This window comes from Entelurus aequoreus, linkage group LG14 (assembly GCF_033978785.1).
Source record: "Entelurus aequoreus isolate RoL-2023_Sb linkage group LG14, RoL_Eaeq_v1.1, whole genome shotgun sequence".
Lineage (NCBI taxonomy): Eukaryota > Metazoa > Chordata > Actinopteri > Syngnathiformes > Syngnathidae > Entelurus > Entelurus aequoreus.
The window spans coordinates 27,562,542-27,579,006 of NC_084744.1; the positions used below are offsets into that span (position 1 = coordinate 27,562,542).

Consider the following 16,465-nt stretch of genomic DNA (forward strand, 5'->3'; position numbering starts at 1 on the left):
GTGGTTCAGGCATCTGGCCAGGATGCCACCCGAACGCGTAGGGAGGTGTTTAGGACACGTCCGACCGGTAGGAGGCCACGGGGAAGACCCAGGACACGTTGGGAAGACTATGTCTCCAGGCTGGCCTGGGAACGCCTCGGGATCCCCCGGCAGGAGCTGGACGAAGTGGCTGGGGAGAGGAAAGCCTGGGCTTCCCTGCTTAGGCTGCTGCCCCCGTGACCCGACCTCGGATAAGTGGAAGAAGATGGATGGATGGATGAATAAAGCAAGAAATAGTCCAGACTTTAAACACTAATTAAAAAAATACTCCTGGATATCAAGTGGAGAACTCTTTTTTTCTCATTGAAAACCAAAATATATTTTTTAAGAGCCAAAAATTATTTAGTGCCCAGACATGGGAACGAGATGAAACCGAAAACGGGTTCACCTTTCGGCCTACATTCAGCCAAGGGCAAAGGAAGTGTTTTTTTAATTTTATTTCCGGAATTCACCCCTTTAATAACATTTAAGGTGTTGTTTTGCGATTAACACTTGTTCTTTCTGTAATGGGAATATCAAATCAACAAATAATTTGATGAATGTATGTACAGTAAAGCTCTGTGGGATGATGTACATTATTGGCTTCTCCCCAACATTCCAAACTTGCTGATGTTTCTTGACATTGATATTGTTTTGGGGATTCTAAGAAAGGAAAAACATGTTTTAAACACAATAATTGTCATGGGTATTTTTTTTATTCACAAATGTAGATTCTTATAAACAAAACTTCCTTCATAACCTTCCACAAATATTTATGCCATCTTCTCTCATCCATATATTGCTAAAAGATCTGGAGACATGCATATAAAACAAACACAATACAATATTTATACTACAAAAGAGTAAACAAGATAATAGAATGGATTATGGAGACCCAACAAATGATTCATAAAGTGAAACATTTTAAAAGTAAATGATCTTGTACAAAATGTATATACACTAAATGTTAATTAAATGTATCACATGTTTTGTACTGCTTTGGATTTACTGACCTTTTTAGTAAAAGTATTCTTCTTGTAATAGTTTGTCAAAATAAAAGTACACAATGTTGCATATCAATGCATGTACTTTACTGAAAAACTCTATAAATGTAGAAGCATATTAAAGGCCTACTGAAATGAGATTTTCTTATTTAAACGGGGATAGCAGATCCATTCTATGTGTCATACTTGATTATTTCGCGATATTGCCATATTTTTGCTGAAAGGATTTAGTAGAGAACATCAACGATAAAGTTCGCAACTTTTGGTCGCTGATAAAAAAGCCTTGCTTGTACCGGAAGTAGCGTGACATCACAGGTTGTGGAGCTCCTCACATCTGCACATTGTTTACAATCATGGCCACCAGCAGCGAGAGCGATTCGGACCGAGAAAGCTACGATTTCCCCATTAATTTGAGCGAGGATGAAAGATTTGTGGATGAGGAAAGTGAGAGTGAAGGATTAGAGGGCAGTGGAAGCGATTCAGATAGGGAAGATGCTGTGAGAGGCGGGTGGGACCTGATATTCAGCTGGAAATGACTAAAACAGTAAATAAACACAAGACATATATATACTCTATTAGCCACAACACAACCAGGCTTACAGTATATTTAATATGCCACAAATTAATCCTGCATAAAAAACACCTCCCCCCTCCCGTCCATATAACCCACCAATACAAATCAAACACCCGCACAACACACTCAATCCCACAGCCCAAAGTACCGTTCACCTCCGCAAAGTTCATACAGCACATATATTTCCCCAAAGTTACGTACGTGACATGCACATAGCGGCACGCACGTACGGGCAAGCGATCAAATGTTTGGAAGCCGCAGTTGCGTACTCACGGTACCGCGTATCCAACTCAAAAGTCCTCTTGGTAAGAGTCTCTGTTGTCCCAGTTCCCCACAGGCCAATGGTAAAGCTTGACTGTCATCGTTCGGGAATGTAAACAATGAAACACCGGCTACGACGTAGCCACTACGTGTTTGTGTTGCTGCAGCCGGCCGCTAATACACCGCTTCCCACCTACAGCTTTCTTCTTTGCTATCTCCATTGTTCATTAAACAAATTGCAAAAGATTCACCAACACAGATGTCCAGAATACTGTGGAATTTTGCGATGAAAACAGACGACTTAATAGCTGGCCACAATGCTGTCCCAAAATGTCCGCTACAATCCGTGATGTCACGCGCAGGCGTCATCATATCGAGACGTTTTCAGCAGGATATTTCGCGGGAAATTTAAAATTGCACTTTACTAATCTAACCTGGCCGTATTGGCATGTGTTGCAATGTTAAGATTTCATCATTGATATATAAACTATCAGACTGCGTGGTCGGTAGTAGTGGGTTTCAGTAGGCCTTTAAAAGATTGTTACACAATCAACAATGTCACACATGTTATATGTGCTGATGTTGTTAGAAAGTCCGAATTAAAGTCTTGACACTTTATTTCAAATCCTGCAGTTTCATTTGCTGCTGCTGTTCTCACCAGCACACTTGTGTTTCTTACACTGGTACTTATAAGAGAATCTTTCACCACACACACTGCAACTCAACACTTTCTCTCCTGTGTGTGTTTTCATGTGTGCTACAAGGTTTGATCGGGAACAAAAGCTTCGGTTGCAGATTGAACAGGAATGTGATTTTTCACCAGTGTGTGTTCTCTTGTGTCTTTCCAAATTCTGACTTTCTGTAAAACCTTTACCACAGATTGAACAGAAAAAAGGTTTTTCACCAGTGTGCGTTCTCATGTGTACTTTCAAATTGTTACTTTGTACAAAACCTTTACTACAGATTGAACAGATAAAAGGTTTTTCTCTGGTGTGTATTCTCATGTGTTCTTTCAAATTGCTTCTTAGAACAAAACCTTTACCACACGTTGAACAGATGAAAGGTTTTTCTCCGGTGTGTATTCTCATATGTGATTTCAAATTTTGACGTTGTCCAAAACCTTTGTCACATACTGAGCAGATAAAAGGTTTTTCTCCAGTGTGTGTTCTCATGTGTACTTTCAGATGACACTGGTATTTAAATGTTTTGTCACAGTGAGAACATTTCGAGTGAGTGTTGTCAGTGTGACATGTCTTATCATCTTTAGAGTCTTCATCATCAGTGTCAGGAGAGTGTGACGTTGTGTCCTCACTATCTGATAGTGGAGCTAAGAGCTTGTCTGCTTGTGATCCTCCACAGTGGTCTCCATCAGCTTCTGTTGAGCTGCTGCTTGGAGGCTCCGCCTCTCTCTTCTCCTCACTTTCACCTTTGACCTCATCATCTTCACTCTTCACAGGGACACCAATCACTGGGAACTCCACCAGTCCTTCAATATACTCTCCGTCCTGACTAACGCTGTGTTCCTTCTCTTCTTCTTTAATGTGGGAGGTCTGTGGCGCCTCCTCTTCCTTTTTAAAGTGGGGGGTCAGTGGTTCCTCCGTATTCTGTTTAATGTTGGGGGTCAGTAGATCCTTCACTTTCTTTATAAAGTGTGGGGTCTCTGGTACCTCCTCTTTCTCTTTAAAGTGGAGGAAGAGTGGGTCCTTGTCTTCCTCTATAAAGTAAGAGGGCTGTGGCTCCTCCTTCACCATCCTGAAGCCCCACTCCTGTTGCTCAGAGAGACGATGTTCTTCACAGACATCTGCAGGACACATTACAATGACTTATTAAAAATAAACTGGACTTTTCATAATGTGTTTGTTTCAACTCTGAAGTGTCACGCAGAGAAAAGGCTGAGCCCACACAAACCCTCATGGTAGCACAAGACATTCTTCTATCCTTCCTGGGTGGGACAACACAAACACACACACATTAACATGCATAACATAGCACCCTCTCCAACGATGAAGAGGCGTTGTATAGTTCACATACACGCTCCTGTTAAATGAAATATATTAAATATATAGAGATGACATAGACACATCTTTCAAAGATTTTCAAAACAACTGACATCTGACAAATCAGACTGTTAGTATCAGACTGTAAGATACACGATCACCTTTAATGGTTTGATCGGTCATATCATACTGTCAGTGACCTACTGATCACACCGGAAGCTGGGGGCGTGGCGTAGAGGTCATAAATCATTTTGATTGATGGGTTTTTGACTATTTGACAGAGAGTGTGTCCTATATTCTCTTATGGCCCCCACTTGTGTAACAGCCTGCCAGAGAGCCTCAGGACTGCAGAGACCGTTGATATTTTTTTAAAAGGGCCAAATGACACACCTTTTTAGACTTTTTACTGATCATGTTCAACTCCTGTTTTTTATTATTCATTGTATTGTTTTCTATCAGTGTGTCTGAGAAGTATTGAGAGTAATCCCTCTTAGTGCCATTTTTAATAAAGCTATTGAAGATGTCCCATGTTGCTCTCATATTGTTTTTGTTTCTGTCTAATAATTGACTGTAATATTATTTTCTACATGTACATAGTATACTAGTTAGCTTGTTTTTATACTTTTTGTACTTATTTCTGCCTCTGTAGTTCTTTGTGTTATACACTACCGTTCAAAAGTTTGGGGTCACCCAAACAATTTCGTGTTTGAGCCTTCATTTCTAAGAACAAGAATAGACTGTCGAGTTTCAGATGAAAGTTCTCTTTTTCTGGCCATTTTGAGCGTTTAATTGACCCCACAAATGTGATGCTCCAGAAACTCAATCTGCTCAAAGGAAGGTCAGTTTTGTAGCTTCTGTAACGAGCTAAACTGTTTTCAGATGTGTGAACATGATTGCACAAGGGTTTTCTAATCATCAATTAGCCTTCTGAGCCAATGAGCAAACACATTGTACCATTAGAACACTGGAGTGATAGTTTCAGGAAATGGGCCTCTATACACCTATGTAGATGTTGCACCAAAAACCAGACATTTGCAGCTAGAATAGTCATTTACCACATTAGCAATGTATAGAGTGTATTTCTTTAAAGTTAAGACTAGTTTAAAGTTATCTTCATTGAAAAGTACAGTGCTTTTCCTTCAAAAATAAGGACATTTCAATGTGACCCCAAAGTTTTGAACGGTAGTGTACATTTTGTACATAATGTATTCTTATTAAAAGCATTTTAAATACTTTTGTCATCCATGGTTGATTGTTTTTTCTCTGCTTTCTACTGAGTTGTTTCCATGGACAATGTTTGTCATAAAGTATTATGAACGTGTTTAAGAAATGTTCATAGGCTTCATCAACATCATTTTCATTGTACACATAGTCTCAATTTTGCTTTTCTAGCTCATTTTTGAAAGCAATGATCCTCTTCTCTGTGCATAGTCTTCAAAATGTATTTTTGTCTTCCATGTTCTTCTTCTTATAGTTTCCATCACAGTGTTTCCCACACATTAATTTATTTGTGGCGGCCCGCCACAAAAAAATTACGTCCGCCACAAATAGATGTTTTTTTTTTTTGTTAGTTTTTTTGTCCTGTCCAGCTTCTCAGGCAAATCATATAGTTGATGTAGATGCCCATATAGGCTGTTCAGATTTACTTTACAAAAGAGAAGTGTAGGATACTTCTCTTGTTGCCTTATTTGTATTTGACCACTACTGTTTTCTGTTTATTTGTTACTGACTGCGGCAGGACACCTCTGCCTCTGTTTCACTTTATGTTGCTGGTAAATAATATGGTTGTAATACTAGGCTGAAGTTAAATTATTTAGTATGCACTAATTAAAGGGGCAGAGCTTTAAGAGACATTTGAGCTTTTATATTTTATAAGATATATTTTTTGTAAGAACCACAATTAATAAATATATTTCAGTGAATAACTTATTGTTCAAATCTGTATATAAATATGTTCATAAAGTGTTGTAATTATATTGTAAAATGGATTGATGGATGGACGTTTAAAACAAAACTGTTATTATTAATTAGTAAGTATACATTTTTTGAGCCTTTTTAGAGAAAATCATATCATTGTAGTAAATTATGCAAATTACTCGATGATGTCTTGGTGGCCACGCCCATAGTCACGCCCATAGTCACGCCCCCGCCGCCACAGGTATCTTGGCAGTTTATGGGAAACACTGCATCATATATTGCGAAAACTGGCAGATGATGACTAATGTCGGTTATAAGTAGACCACTTATAGTGTTATCAAAATCATTGGTAAAAATATGATCAATAAGCGTGGCACAGTGTCCTGTGATTCTGCTTGGCTTTGTGATTTTAGGATATAAACTGATGCTGTACATTGTATCAATGGAGTCATCAATGGACTTTTGCTTGTTAGTATTCAACAAGTCAATATTAAAGTCACCACATAAGAACATCATTTTTTTACCATTGTCCATGTAATTTGCCTTGATCCAATCTTCAAATGTTTCTATACTTGACTTAGGTGATCTATATAAACAACTGATGAATATGTTTTTGCGTTTTTCCTGACATATTTAAAGTTATACATTCTACAAACCCAAAACCAGTGAAGTTGTCACGTTGTGTAAATCGTAAATAAAAACAGAATACAATGATTTGCAAATCCTGTTCAACCTATATTCAATTGAATAGACTGCAAAGACAAGATACTTTAAGGTTCAAACAGGAAAATGTTGTTATTTTTTGCAAATATTAGCTTATTTGAAATTTGATGCCTGCAACATGTTTCAAAAAATCTGGCACAAGTGGCAAAAAAGAGTGAGAAAGTAGAGGAATGCTCATCAAACACTTATTTGGAACATCCCATAGGTGAACAGGCTAATTGGGAACAGGTGGGTGCCATGATTGGGTATAAAAGCAGCTTCCATGAAATGCTCAGTCATTCACAAACAAGGATGGGGCGAGGGTCACCACTTTGTGAAAAAATGTGTGCGCAAATTGTCGAACAGTTTAAGAACAACATTTCTTAACAAGCTATTGCAAGGAATTTAGGGATTTCAAAATCTGTGGTCCGCAATATCATCAAAAGGTTCAGAGAATCTGGAGAAATCACTGCATGTAAGCGATGATATTACGGGCCTCCGATCCCTCAGGCGGTACTGCATCAAAAAGCGACATCAGTATGTGAAGGATATCACCACATGGGCTCAGGAACACTTCAGAAATCCACTGTCAGTAACTACAGTTGGTCACTACATCTGTAAGTGCAAGTCAAAACTCTCCTATGCAAAGCTAAAGCCATTTATCAACAACACCCAGAAACGCTGGCGGCTTCGCTGGGCCCGAGCGTATCGAAGATGGACTGATGCAAAGTGGAAATGGGCCTCTATACACCTATGGTGTATAGAGGTCTGACCAGTTCACATTTTAAATTGTTTTTTGGAAACTGTGGACGTGGAAAAGAACCATCCAGATTGTTATAGGTGCAAAGTGTAAAAGCCAGCATCTGTGATGGTATGGGGGTGTATTAGTGCCCAATACATGGGTAACTTACACATCTGTGAAGGCGCCATTAATGCTGAAAGGTGCATACAGGTTTTGGAGCAACATATGTTGCCATCCAAGCAACGTTATCATGGACGCCCCTACTTATTTCGGCAAGACAATGCCAAGCCACGTGTTACATCAACGTGGCTTCATAGTAAAAGAGTGCGGGTACTAGACTGGCCTGCCTGTAGTCCAGACCTGTCTCCCATTGGAAATGTGTGGCGCATTATAAAGCCTAAAATACCACAATGGAGACCCCCCGACTGTTGAACAACTTAAGCTGTGCATCAAGCAAGAATGGGAAATAATTCCACCTGAAAAGCTTCAAAAATTGGTCTCATCTGTTCTCAAACGTTTACGGAGTGTTGTTAAAAGGAAAGGCCATGTAACACAGTGGTAAAAATGCCCCTGTGCCAACTTTTTTGCAATGTGTTGCTGCCATTAAATTCTAAGTTAATGATTATTTGCAATAAAAAAAAAAAAGTTTCTCAGTTCGAACATTAAATATCTTGTCTTTGAAGTCTATTCAATTGAATATAAGTTGAAAAGGATTTGCAAATAATTGTATTCTGTTTTTATTTACCATTTACACAACGTGCCAATTTCACTGGTTTTGGGTTTTGTAAGATATTATCTATAGCAAATGACATATTTTTACCACTTTGTAGTTCAGGTTCTTCATCACGTACACAGCTACTTCTCCTCCATTTTTGTTTGCTTCTGTTGATGTAGTTCATATCCTTCCAGATCAAAATCTATTCCTTTTTTCTCATCAATCCATGTTTCTGTGACAGCGATCACTTTGAAGGGTTCGTTGAATTGTTGTAAAAAGTGCTTCATGTTGCTGTTATTTGCGTACAAGCTTCTGCTATTAAAATGAAGAATTGACAATTTGTTATCACACTTAATGTTGCTATTATATTGTTCATCTGTATAATAAAAACAATTATTACTGATTTGGGAGAAAACATTTGTATCTGGATCTATGTAATTTTCCAATTCTTGGTTTTTGTGATCTTTGTTGCAGTTATTCTCCGGTGTGGACGACTCAAATGTGGCATTTTTCCTCAAATCCCCAGTGCTTTGTTTTTATTTTGTTATTGTCAATAAGGCTGTGTGTGTGTGTGTGTGTGTGTGTGTGTGTGTGTGTGTGTGTGTGGGCTGCAACAACTAATCGATTAAATCGACTAAAATCGATTATAAAAATAGTTGGCGATTAACTTAGTCATCGATTCGTTGGATCTATGCTATGCGCATGCGCAGAAACAACTTTTGTATTTTTTATAAACCTTTATTTATAAACTGCAACATGTACAAACAGCTGAGAAACAATAATCAAAAGAAGTATGGTGCCAGTATGCTGTTTTTTTTTCAATAAAATACTGGAAAGTATAGAAATGTAGTTTGTCTCTTTTATCCGATTATTAATCGATTAATTGAAGTAATAATCGACAGATTAATCGATTATAAAATGAGTTGTTAGTTGCAGCCCTAGTGTGTGTGTGTGTATGTGTGATTCCTTTTCTTCTTCGTTTTGGCAAAACTAAGGAGAGAAAGTTGATGAGAAATCTATTTCAAGGTAAAGTATTTTCCGGACCATAGGGCGCACCGGATTATAAGGCGCACTGCTGATGAGCGGGTCTAGTCAGGTTTTTTTTCCATACAAAATGCACACCGGATTATAAGGCGCATTAAAGGGGTCATATTATTATGTTTTTTTCTAAATCGCTTCAGGATGCACCGTTTTGGGGACGGTCTTATTTACGTGGCTCACCTTCAACAGCGTCTACTCCCTGCCATCTTTGTTGTAGCGGTGTAGCGTGCAAGGACGGGGGTGGAAGAAGTGTCAAAAGATGGAGCTTTGATTGATTGATACTTTTATTAGTAGGTTGCACAGTGAAGTACATATTCCGTACAATTGACCACTAAATGGTAACACCCGAATAAGTTTTTCAACTTGTTTAAGTCGGGGTCCACTTAAATTGATTCATGATACAGATATATACTATCATCATAATACAGTCATCACACAAGATAATCACATTGAATTATTTACATTATTTACAATCAGGGGTGTGGAGGGGGGGGGGGTAGGATATGTTTTAATGACATGCAGACTTTAATTAAATCAATTGCAATCGTGTGCGTAATATATTTTATTGATTAATTATTTTTTGTTTTTGTTGTTTAACTTTTGTAGCTGTATGTAGAAAGGGCACTGCTGGAGTGGCAGCTGGTTGCATCAGCTCTGCTCTTTTAAAGGCCTACTGAAATGAATTTTTTTTATTTAAACGGGGATAGCAGATCTATTCTATGTGTCATACTTGATCATTTCGCGATATTGCCATATTTTTGCTGAAAGGATTTAGTATAGAACAACGACGATAAAGATTGCAACTTTTGGTATCTGATAAAAAAAAGGCTTGCACCTACCGGAAGTAGCGTGATGTAGTCAGTTGAACATATACGCAAAGTTCCCTATTGTTTACAATGATGGCCGCATGAAGTGAGAGAGATTCGGACCGAGAAAGCGACAATTTCCCCATTAATTTGAGCGAGGATGAAAGATTTGTGGATGAGTAAAGTGCAAGTGAAGGACTAGTGGGGAGTTGAAGCTATTCAGATAGGGAAGATGCTGTGAGAGCCGGGGGTGACCTGATATTCAGCTGGGAATGACTACAACAGTAAATAAACACAAGACATATATATACTCTATTAGCCACAACACAACCAGGCTTATATTTAATATGCCACAAATTAATCCTGCATAAAAACACCTGCGTGTTTGTTATGCTAGCTCCTAGCTCCTCTGCTAGCTCCTAGCTCCATAGAACACGCCAATACAATTCAAACACCTGATCAACACACACAATCACTCAGCCCAAAAGACCGTTTACCTAACCCAAGGTTCATAAAGCTTATATATTTTTTAAAAGTTACGTACGTGACGCGCACATACGGTCAAGTTATCGAATGTTTAGCAGCCAAGGCTGCATACTCACGGTACCTGATATTCAGCTGGGAATGACTACAACAGTAAATAAACACAAGACATATATATACTCTATTAGCCACAACACAACCAGGCTTATATTTAATATGCCACAAATTAATCCTGCATAATAACACCTGCGTGTTTGTTATGCTAGCTCCTAGCTCCTCTGCTAGCTCCTAGCTCCATAGAACACGCCAATACAATTCAAACACCCGATCAACACACACAATCACTCAGCCCAAAAGACCGTTCACCTAACCCAAGGTTCATAAAGCTTATATATTTTTAAAAAGTTACGTACGTGACGCGCACGTACGGTACGGTACGTGTTATGCTAGCTCCTAGCTCCTCTGCTAGCTCCTAGCTCCATAGAACACGCCAATACAATTCAAACACATGATCAACACACACAATCACTCAGCCCAAAAGACCGTTCACCTAACCCAAGGTTCATAAAGCTTATATATTTAAAAAAAAGTTACGTACATACGCAAAAAAAAGCCAAAGCTGCATACTCACAGTAGCACGTCTGCGTCTTTGTCATCCAAATCAAAGTAATCCTGGTAAGAGTCTGTGTTGTCCCAGTTCTCTACAGGCGTCTGTGTATCCAAATCAAAAGTCCTCCTGGTTAGAGTCTCTGTTATCCGAGTTCTTCCATCTTGACTGCATCTTTCTGGAATGTAAACAAAGAAGCGCCGGCTGTGTACTGTTGTGGCTGACTACGTTCGAAAAATACGTCCATTTCGCACCGACAACTTTCTTCTTTGCTTGCTCGGCTTCCTTCTCCATAATGCAATGAACATAATTGCAACAGATTCACGAACACAGATGTCCAGAATACTGTGGAATTATGAAATGAAAACAGAGCTTTTTCGTATCGGCTTCAATGTGGAAGGCATACCCGTGTTCGTCGGGCTACGTCACACGCATACGTCATCCTCAGAGGCGTTTCGAACCGGAAGTTTAGCGGCAAATTTAAAATGTCACTTTATAAGTTAACCCGGCCGTATTGGCATGTGTTATAATGTTAAGATTTCATCATTGATATATAAACTATCAGACTGCGTGGTCGGTAGTAGTGGGTTTCAGTAGGCCTTTAATGTCCTTTGATGTTTCCCTCTTACACACATGTTTATGTGTGCTATGGCTATGATGTTTTTTTCCCTTGGCCTCACTTTGGACCCCCTCCCTAAGGGCCCAGTCTTAGACGGAATATTTTATTTTTATATTACTCACCTAGTTTCTTGTAGGTAAAACATGTGTGCGTGTCTTACATAGAGATAGTGAATGACTACAACACTTTAAAAAGTGCAGTTCCCCTTAACATTAGAACATAGAACAAACATATATCATGTAACAAGAACATGAATGATGTTATTTTGTCCTATTAACTATCTTGTATAAAGTGATGAGACTAGAATTGAAGTTTAACACTTTTTTGTACAAATGGACTGGGATATGTAACTCAATTCGACAGAACATCGACAACCACGTTGCAAGTAACAGACGGAATGCATCATCCTCACAAGACAACCCAACTTCTTATACACAATATATTGAAGAATAGTGTTAATAATGAAATATAAAGTTAGTAAAGATGTGAGAGTAAGAAGTAAACAAACCTGTTCTGTGTAACACAACTTGATGATGTTTCTTATAATAAACATCAAGTAGTTGACGTTGTCGCTCCTTCTCCTCTTTTGTCGGACAAAGTTCCTCCTCGTACTTTGCTATTCTTTCGCACATTTTCACACAATCACAACACTTTACACTCACATTTGATCTCTACTTAGCGATGTGTTGACAACTTCTGTGTCTTCTGTTAGCAGCTAACAAGCTAAGCTAACTAGCGAGCTAAGCTAACTAACAAGCAAAGATAGCAGGAGAAGCGGCACAGTGCTTCTAGCGCTTCGAGACGACTTTATCCTTAAATAAATAATCAAATATGTATTTTATACGACGTAAATATTGCAAACTGGATAAGAAATAATAAGACTGACTTATTAGCGTCTTGCTCACTTCTTTCTCCGTCGATGTGCTTTCACGACAGTTAGCACACTTGACGTTACAAGGAAGTACTGCTCTGTTCTGCCGCTTTCCGTTTACGCCGGAAGCTGGTAATGACGTCACAGCCGAGTGGACGAAGAGGCATCTCTGTATAAGATATTGCCTGCTGTTACTGTTACCATGCTTTTCTTTTCTGTAATATTTATTTGAATAACAATGTGATATAAAAGAGTGTCTTGTTTTAAAAAAAATAAATGGAAAGTATATCAAACAAACCTTTAATGATGGGGTTCAGTGGCGCCCCCGTGCGACATTCATTGCAATGACAAGAGTGAAAGTGGTAGAAATTGTAGCGATATTACTGCCTGATTTCTTTAAATCTACCCTTCCACGTGTTTTTATTGTTGTTACCTTTTACTCCTCAATAATCTATTTTTTATACAAAACATTAATAAAACATTAAAATATCACAGAACGTGATGTTGCAGGAGCTCTGTCATAAAACAAATTGCAGGTTCAGGAAGTGACGCATTCTTCGCGCATGCGTGGATCAATCGTGTCGTGCATTTATTTCATTTTTTAAAAAGTGTGAAATATTTGCTCTTATTCACAAAAGTCTCTTTCTTAAAGTTAAATCCAAATCCTCAAATTATGTTAATGATTTGAATTTATAGGTGGATTGGCAACACTTATTGTTTGTCTGTGGTACACTAATGTGTATATTTTAGGCCATTGGTTATTTCTTTTATTTTTGCAAAAATATATATATCTATTTTTATATTGCTCTTTTTTATCTTTGGTATGAACATTATTATGTAAACTCGAAGTTATTATTACTTTTTTTGGTTCTTTGTTGTTGCTATTTTTGTATTACAACATTTTATTTTTTGATCATGTTGTACTGCATTGTAATCTTTTGTTTTGTGATTGTGTGATGTTTTTTGCCTGGACCTCAGGAAGACTAGTCTCCACTGCGGTGTAGACTAATGGGGATCCTTAATAAACTAATAAACACTAAAATGGTCCCTAGTGTGTGAATGTGAGTGTGAATGTTGTCTGTCTATCTGTGTTGGCCCTGTGATGAGGTGGCGACTTGTCCAGGGTGTACCCCGCTTTCCGCCCGAATGCAGCTGGGATAGGCTCCAGCACCCCCCGCAACCCCGAAAGGGACGAGCGGCAGAAAATGGATGCATGGATGGAATTCAATGTTGGAAGATTGTACAAAATAGAAAAAACACTTAAACTATTGTATATATATACTATAAACTATTGTACAAATAATTTAAGTGGTTTTAAATAAGCACGTTTAAGCACAAGTTTATTATGTATTTATATATTTTTTCATTTTAATCTTTTTCGAATGGTCTCTCATATTTACTTGTACTTTCTTTAACAAGTTTTGTTTGTAGGAGGATTGGATTTAATGTGATGTATTTTATATTGCTGAGTAAAATATAGAAAAAAAATTTACTCATATTGTATTGAAAGTACCTTAATGTGTCTATACATTGTTTATGTATGTTTAATTGTTCAATAAAAAATAAAATACATAGTCAGAAGTAGAACTGATTTACAAGCAAAGTCTAATATTAACATACATAATGTTGAAGTCATATTACATGACATTATATCAACATGTATATTAAATATCATTGGAATAGTTGGCAAGTAAACAAAATGCATTTGCCATACGTAATTGTATTATGTAAATTATAATTCAACACCACACATTACAACATGTATTCACACTTTTTATTTGTGTGAAACTATTTTACACAAACTTAAATTCAATTATAATAATCATTATAATATAATAATATATATAACAATGTGTGTTCTGGATCTAAATTAATTCATGGAAAATAAATAGTTAAACAATTAATCTTTTTAGTGAGGTAGCATCTTTTTTACCTGAAAACAGATCTACTTAAGTGTACAAATAAAGTCTTACTTATTACTTGTATTACATTTGAATTGAATCTTATTGAGCATGTTAACAAAACTGTGTTAGCAAATGTGCCGAGTATGAACAATGTAATTTTGAATTTGCATCCAGGATGTAGAATGACAATGCTCTCGACCCACCATCCAAAAATTCAGGAAGATTGGAGCATGTGGAAGGGAGTTACGACTGTTGTAATTTTCCACCACAAGGGGGCAATGTTGATTGATTGATTGATTGAGACTTTTATTAGTAGGTTGCACAGTGAAGTACATATTCAGTACAATTGACCACTAAATGGTAACACCCGAATAAGTTTTTCAACTTGTTTAAGTCGGGGTCCACTTAAATTGATTCATGATACAGATATATACTATCATATATACTATCATCATAATACAGTCATCACACAAGATAATCACATTGAATTATTTACATTATTTACAATCAGGGGTGTGGAGGGGGGCGGGGGGGTTGGATATGGACAGCAAGTAGTGGACATAGAGAGAGAGAGAGAGAGAGAGAGAGAGAGAGAGAGAGAGAGAGAGAGAGAGAGAGAGAGAGAGAGAGAGAGAGAGAGAGAGAGAGAGAGAGAGAGAGAGAGAGAGAGAGAGAGAAAGAGAGAGAGATCAGAAGGCATAAGAAAAAGTATCTGCATTTGATTGTTTATTGTTTACTTCAGTGTTACGATGCTAAGATCCTGGCTAAATGTTTGGCTACACGACTTAAGTCTGTTTTGTCATATATTATTCACCAAGATCAATCAGGCTTCCTACAAGGAAGAAACATAGGAAACAATATTAGACAGTTATTACAAATTATAGAAAATTATAATATGGAAAATAAAAGAGGATTATTTTTTGTAGCCGACCTGGAGAAGGTATTTGACAAAATTAGCATAGATTTTATTTGTAAAAGCTTAGTTTTTTTCAATTTTGGCAACTCCTTATTGTACTGGATCAGTGGTTCTCAAACTTTTTTTTGTCATCCCCCACTTTGGACAAGGGGGAGTTTTCAAGCCCCACCTGCCCCCATCGCCCCAACAGAACGCTAATGCCAAGCTTAACATTTTCAAATTTATTGAACATCAAGTAACATCAAGTTGTATACATTCAAACTCAATAACATAAAATAACATCACGTTCAATAATAAATAAAATAACTGTGCAGCTGTGGTATAACTTGCATCAAGTTCAATAATAAATCAAATAACTTGCATCAAGTTCAATAATAAATCAAATAACTTGCATCAAGTTCAATAATAAATCAAATAACTTGCATCAAGTTCAATAATAAATAAAACAAAAGTGTTATAACTTGCATCAAGTTCAATAATAAATCAAATAACTTGCATCAAGTTCAATAATAAATAAAACAAAAGTGTTATAACTTGCATCAAGTTCAATAATAAATCAAAAGTGTTATAACTTGCATCAAGTTCAATAATAAACCAAAAAAATTGTTATAACTTGCATCAAGTTCAATAATAAATCAAATAAAAGTGTTATAACTTGCATCAAGTTCAATAATAAAGAAAATAAAAGTGTTATAACTTGCTTCAAGTTCAATAATAAATCAAATAACTTGATGCATAATAATAAATAAAATAAAAGTGCCACTTTGCAATCTTTGCAAAAAAAAAAGGAGGAGCTATGCATTTTGGCAAGACAGAGCCAGTGAACAGGGGCGCCGCTAGGGATTTTGGGCCCCATGAAGAGAATCTTTACAGGGCCCCCAACACAGCGGCAACATTTTTTGATGCTATTTTACATACAATTATGCATTTTAATGGTATTCTGAATACAATGGAATTAATTTTGAGTCATTTATTTGCTGCACCACTGATTCTTGAGACTAGTAAAATGTATTATATTTTGTATTATATTATTATTATTATTATTATTATTTCAACACACACAGCTGCTCACCTTCTTCCTCATGTGGGGGCACTGGGGCTGATTCAGGGGCAGGGGGACTTAGAGCCTGCAGCCCGTTTCTTTACCCTGCCATGGTCTGTGCGCCATCAGAGCAAAAGCCCACACAGTTTTCCCATTTAAGGTTGTGTTCTTTGAGGAAACTGTCCATTATCTCGAACAGCTCATCAGCAGTGGCTCTATTTTTTATGTATTTGCAAAACAGCAAAT

At 37.3% G+C, this 16,465-nt stretch overlaps 2 protein-coding genes across 5 annotated transcripts in view; one reads left to right on the forward strand and one right to left on the reverse strand.

Moving 5' to 3' along the window:
* The window catches only part of LOC133664590 (zinc finger protein 431-like), a 404,655-nt gene that overhangs the window by 78,682 nt on the left and 309,508 nt on the right, over positions 1-16,465 (forward strand). The gene's annotated exons all lie outside the window — the stretch shown is intronic.
* On the reverse strand, positions 774-12,414 carry LOC133664667 (zinc finger protein 239-like). 4 transcript variants are annotated; one of them, XM_062069495.1, is made up of 3 exons: positions 11,995-12,414; positions 3,525-3,658; positions 774-3,461 (listed from the first exon to the last, which is right to left on the reverse strand). In XM_062069495.1, the coding sequence occupies exons 1-3, from the start codon at positions 12,116-12,118 to the stop codon at positions 2,493-2,495; spliced, it is 1,227 nt and encodes a 408-aa protein (XP_061925479.1). In that variant the 5' UTR covers positions 12,119-12,414; the 3' UTR covers positions 774-2,492. The 4 variants fall into 4 exon arrangements, with proteins under 4 accessions (XP_061925479.1, XP_061925481.1, XP_061925478.1 ...); XM_062069497.1 differs by adding an exon at positions 3,766-3,799 and having other exon boundaries at positions 774-3,658; positions 11,995-12,085; XM_062069494.1 differs by having other exon boundaries at positions 774-3,658.

Coding starts and splice junctions, on each gene's coding strand:
- LOC133664667 (XM_062069494.1), bottom strand. CDS start 12,118: ATGTGCGAAAGAATAGCAAAGTACGAGGAGGAACTTTGTCCGACAAAA. Junction 3,659..11,994: donor AGTTGTGTTACACAGAACAG/GTTTGTTTACTT, acceptor TGTGTCCTGCAG/ATGTCTGTGAAGAACATCGT.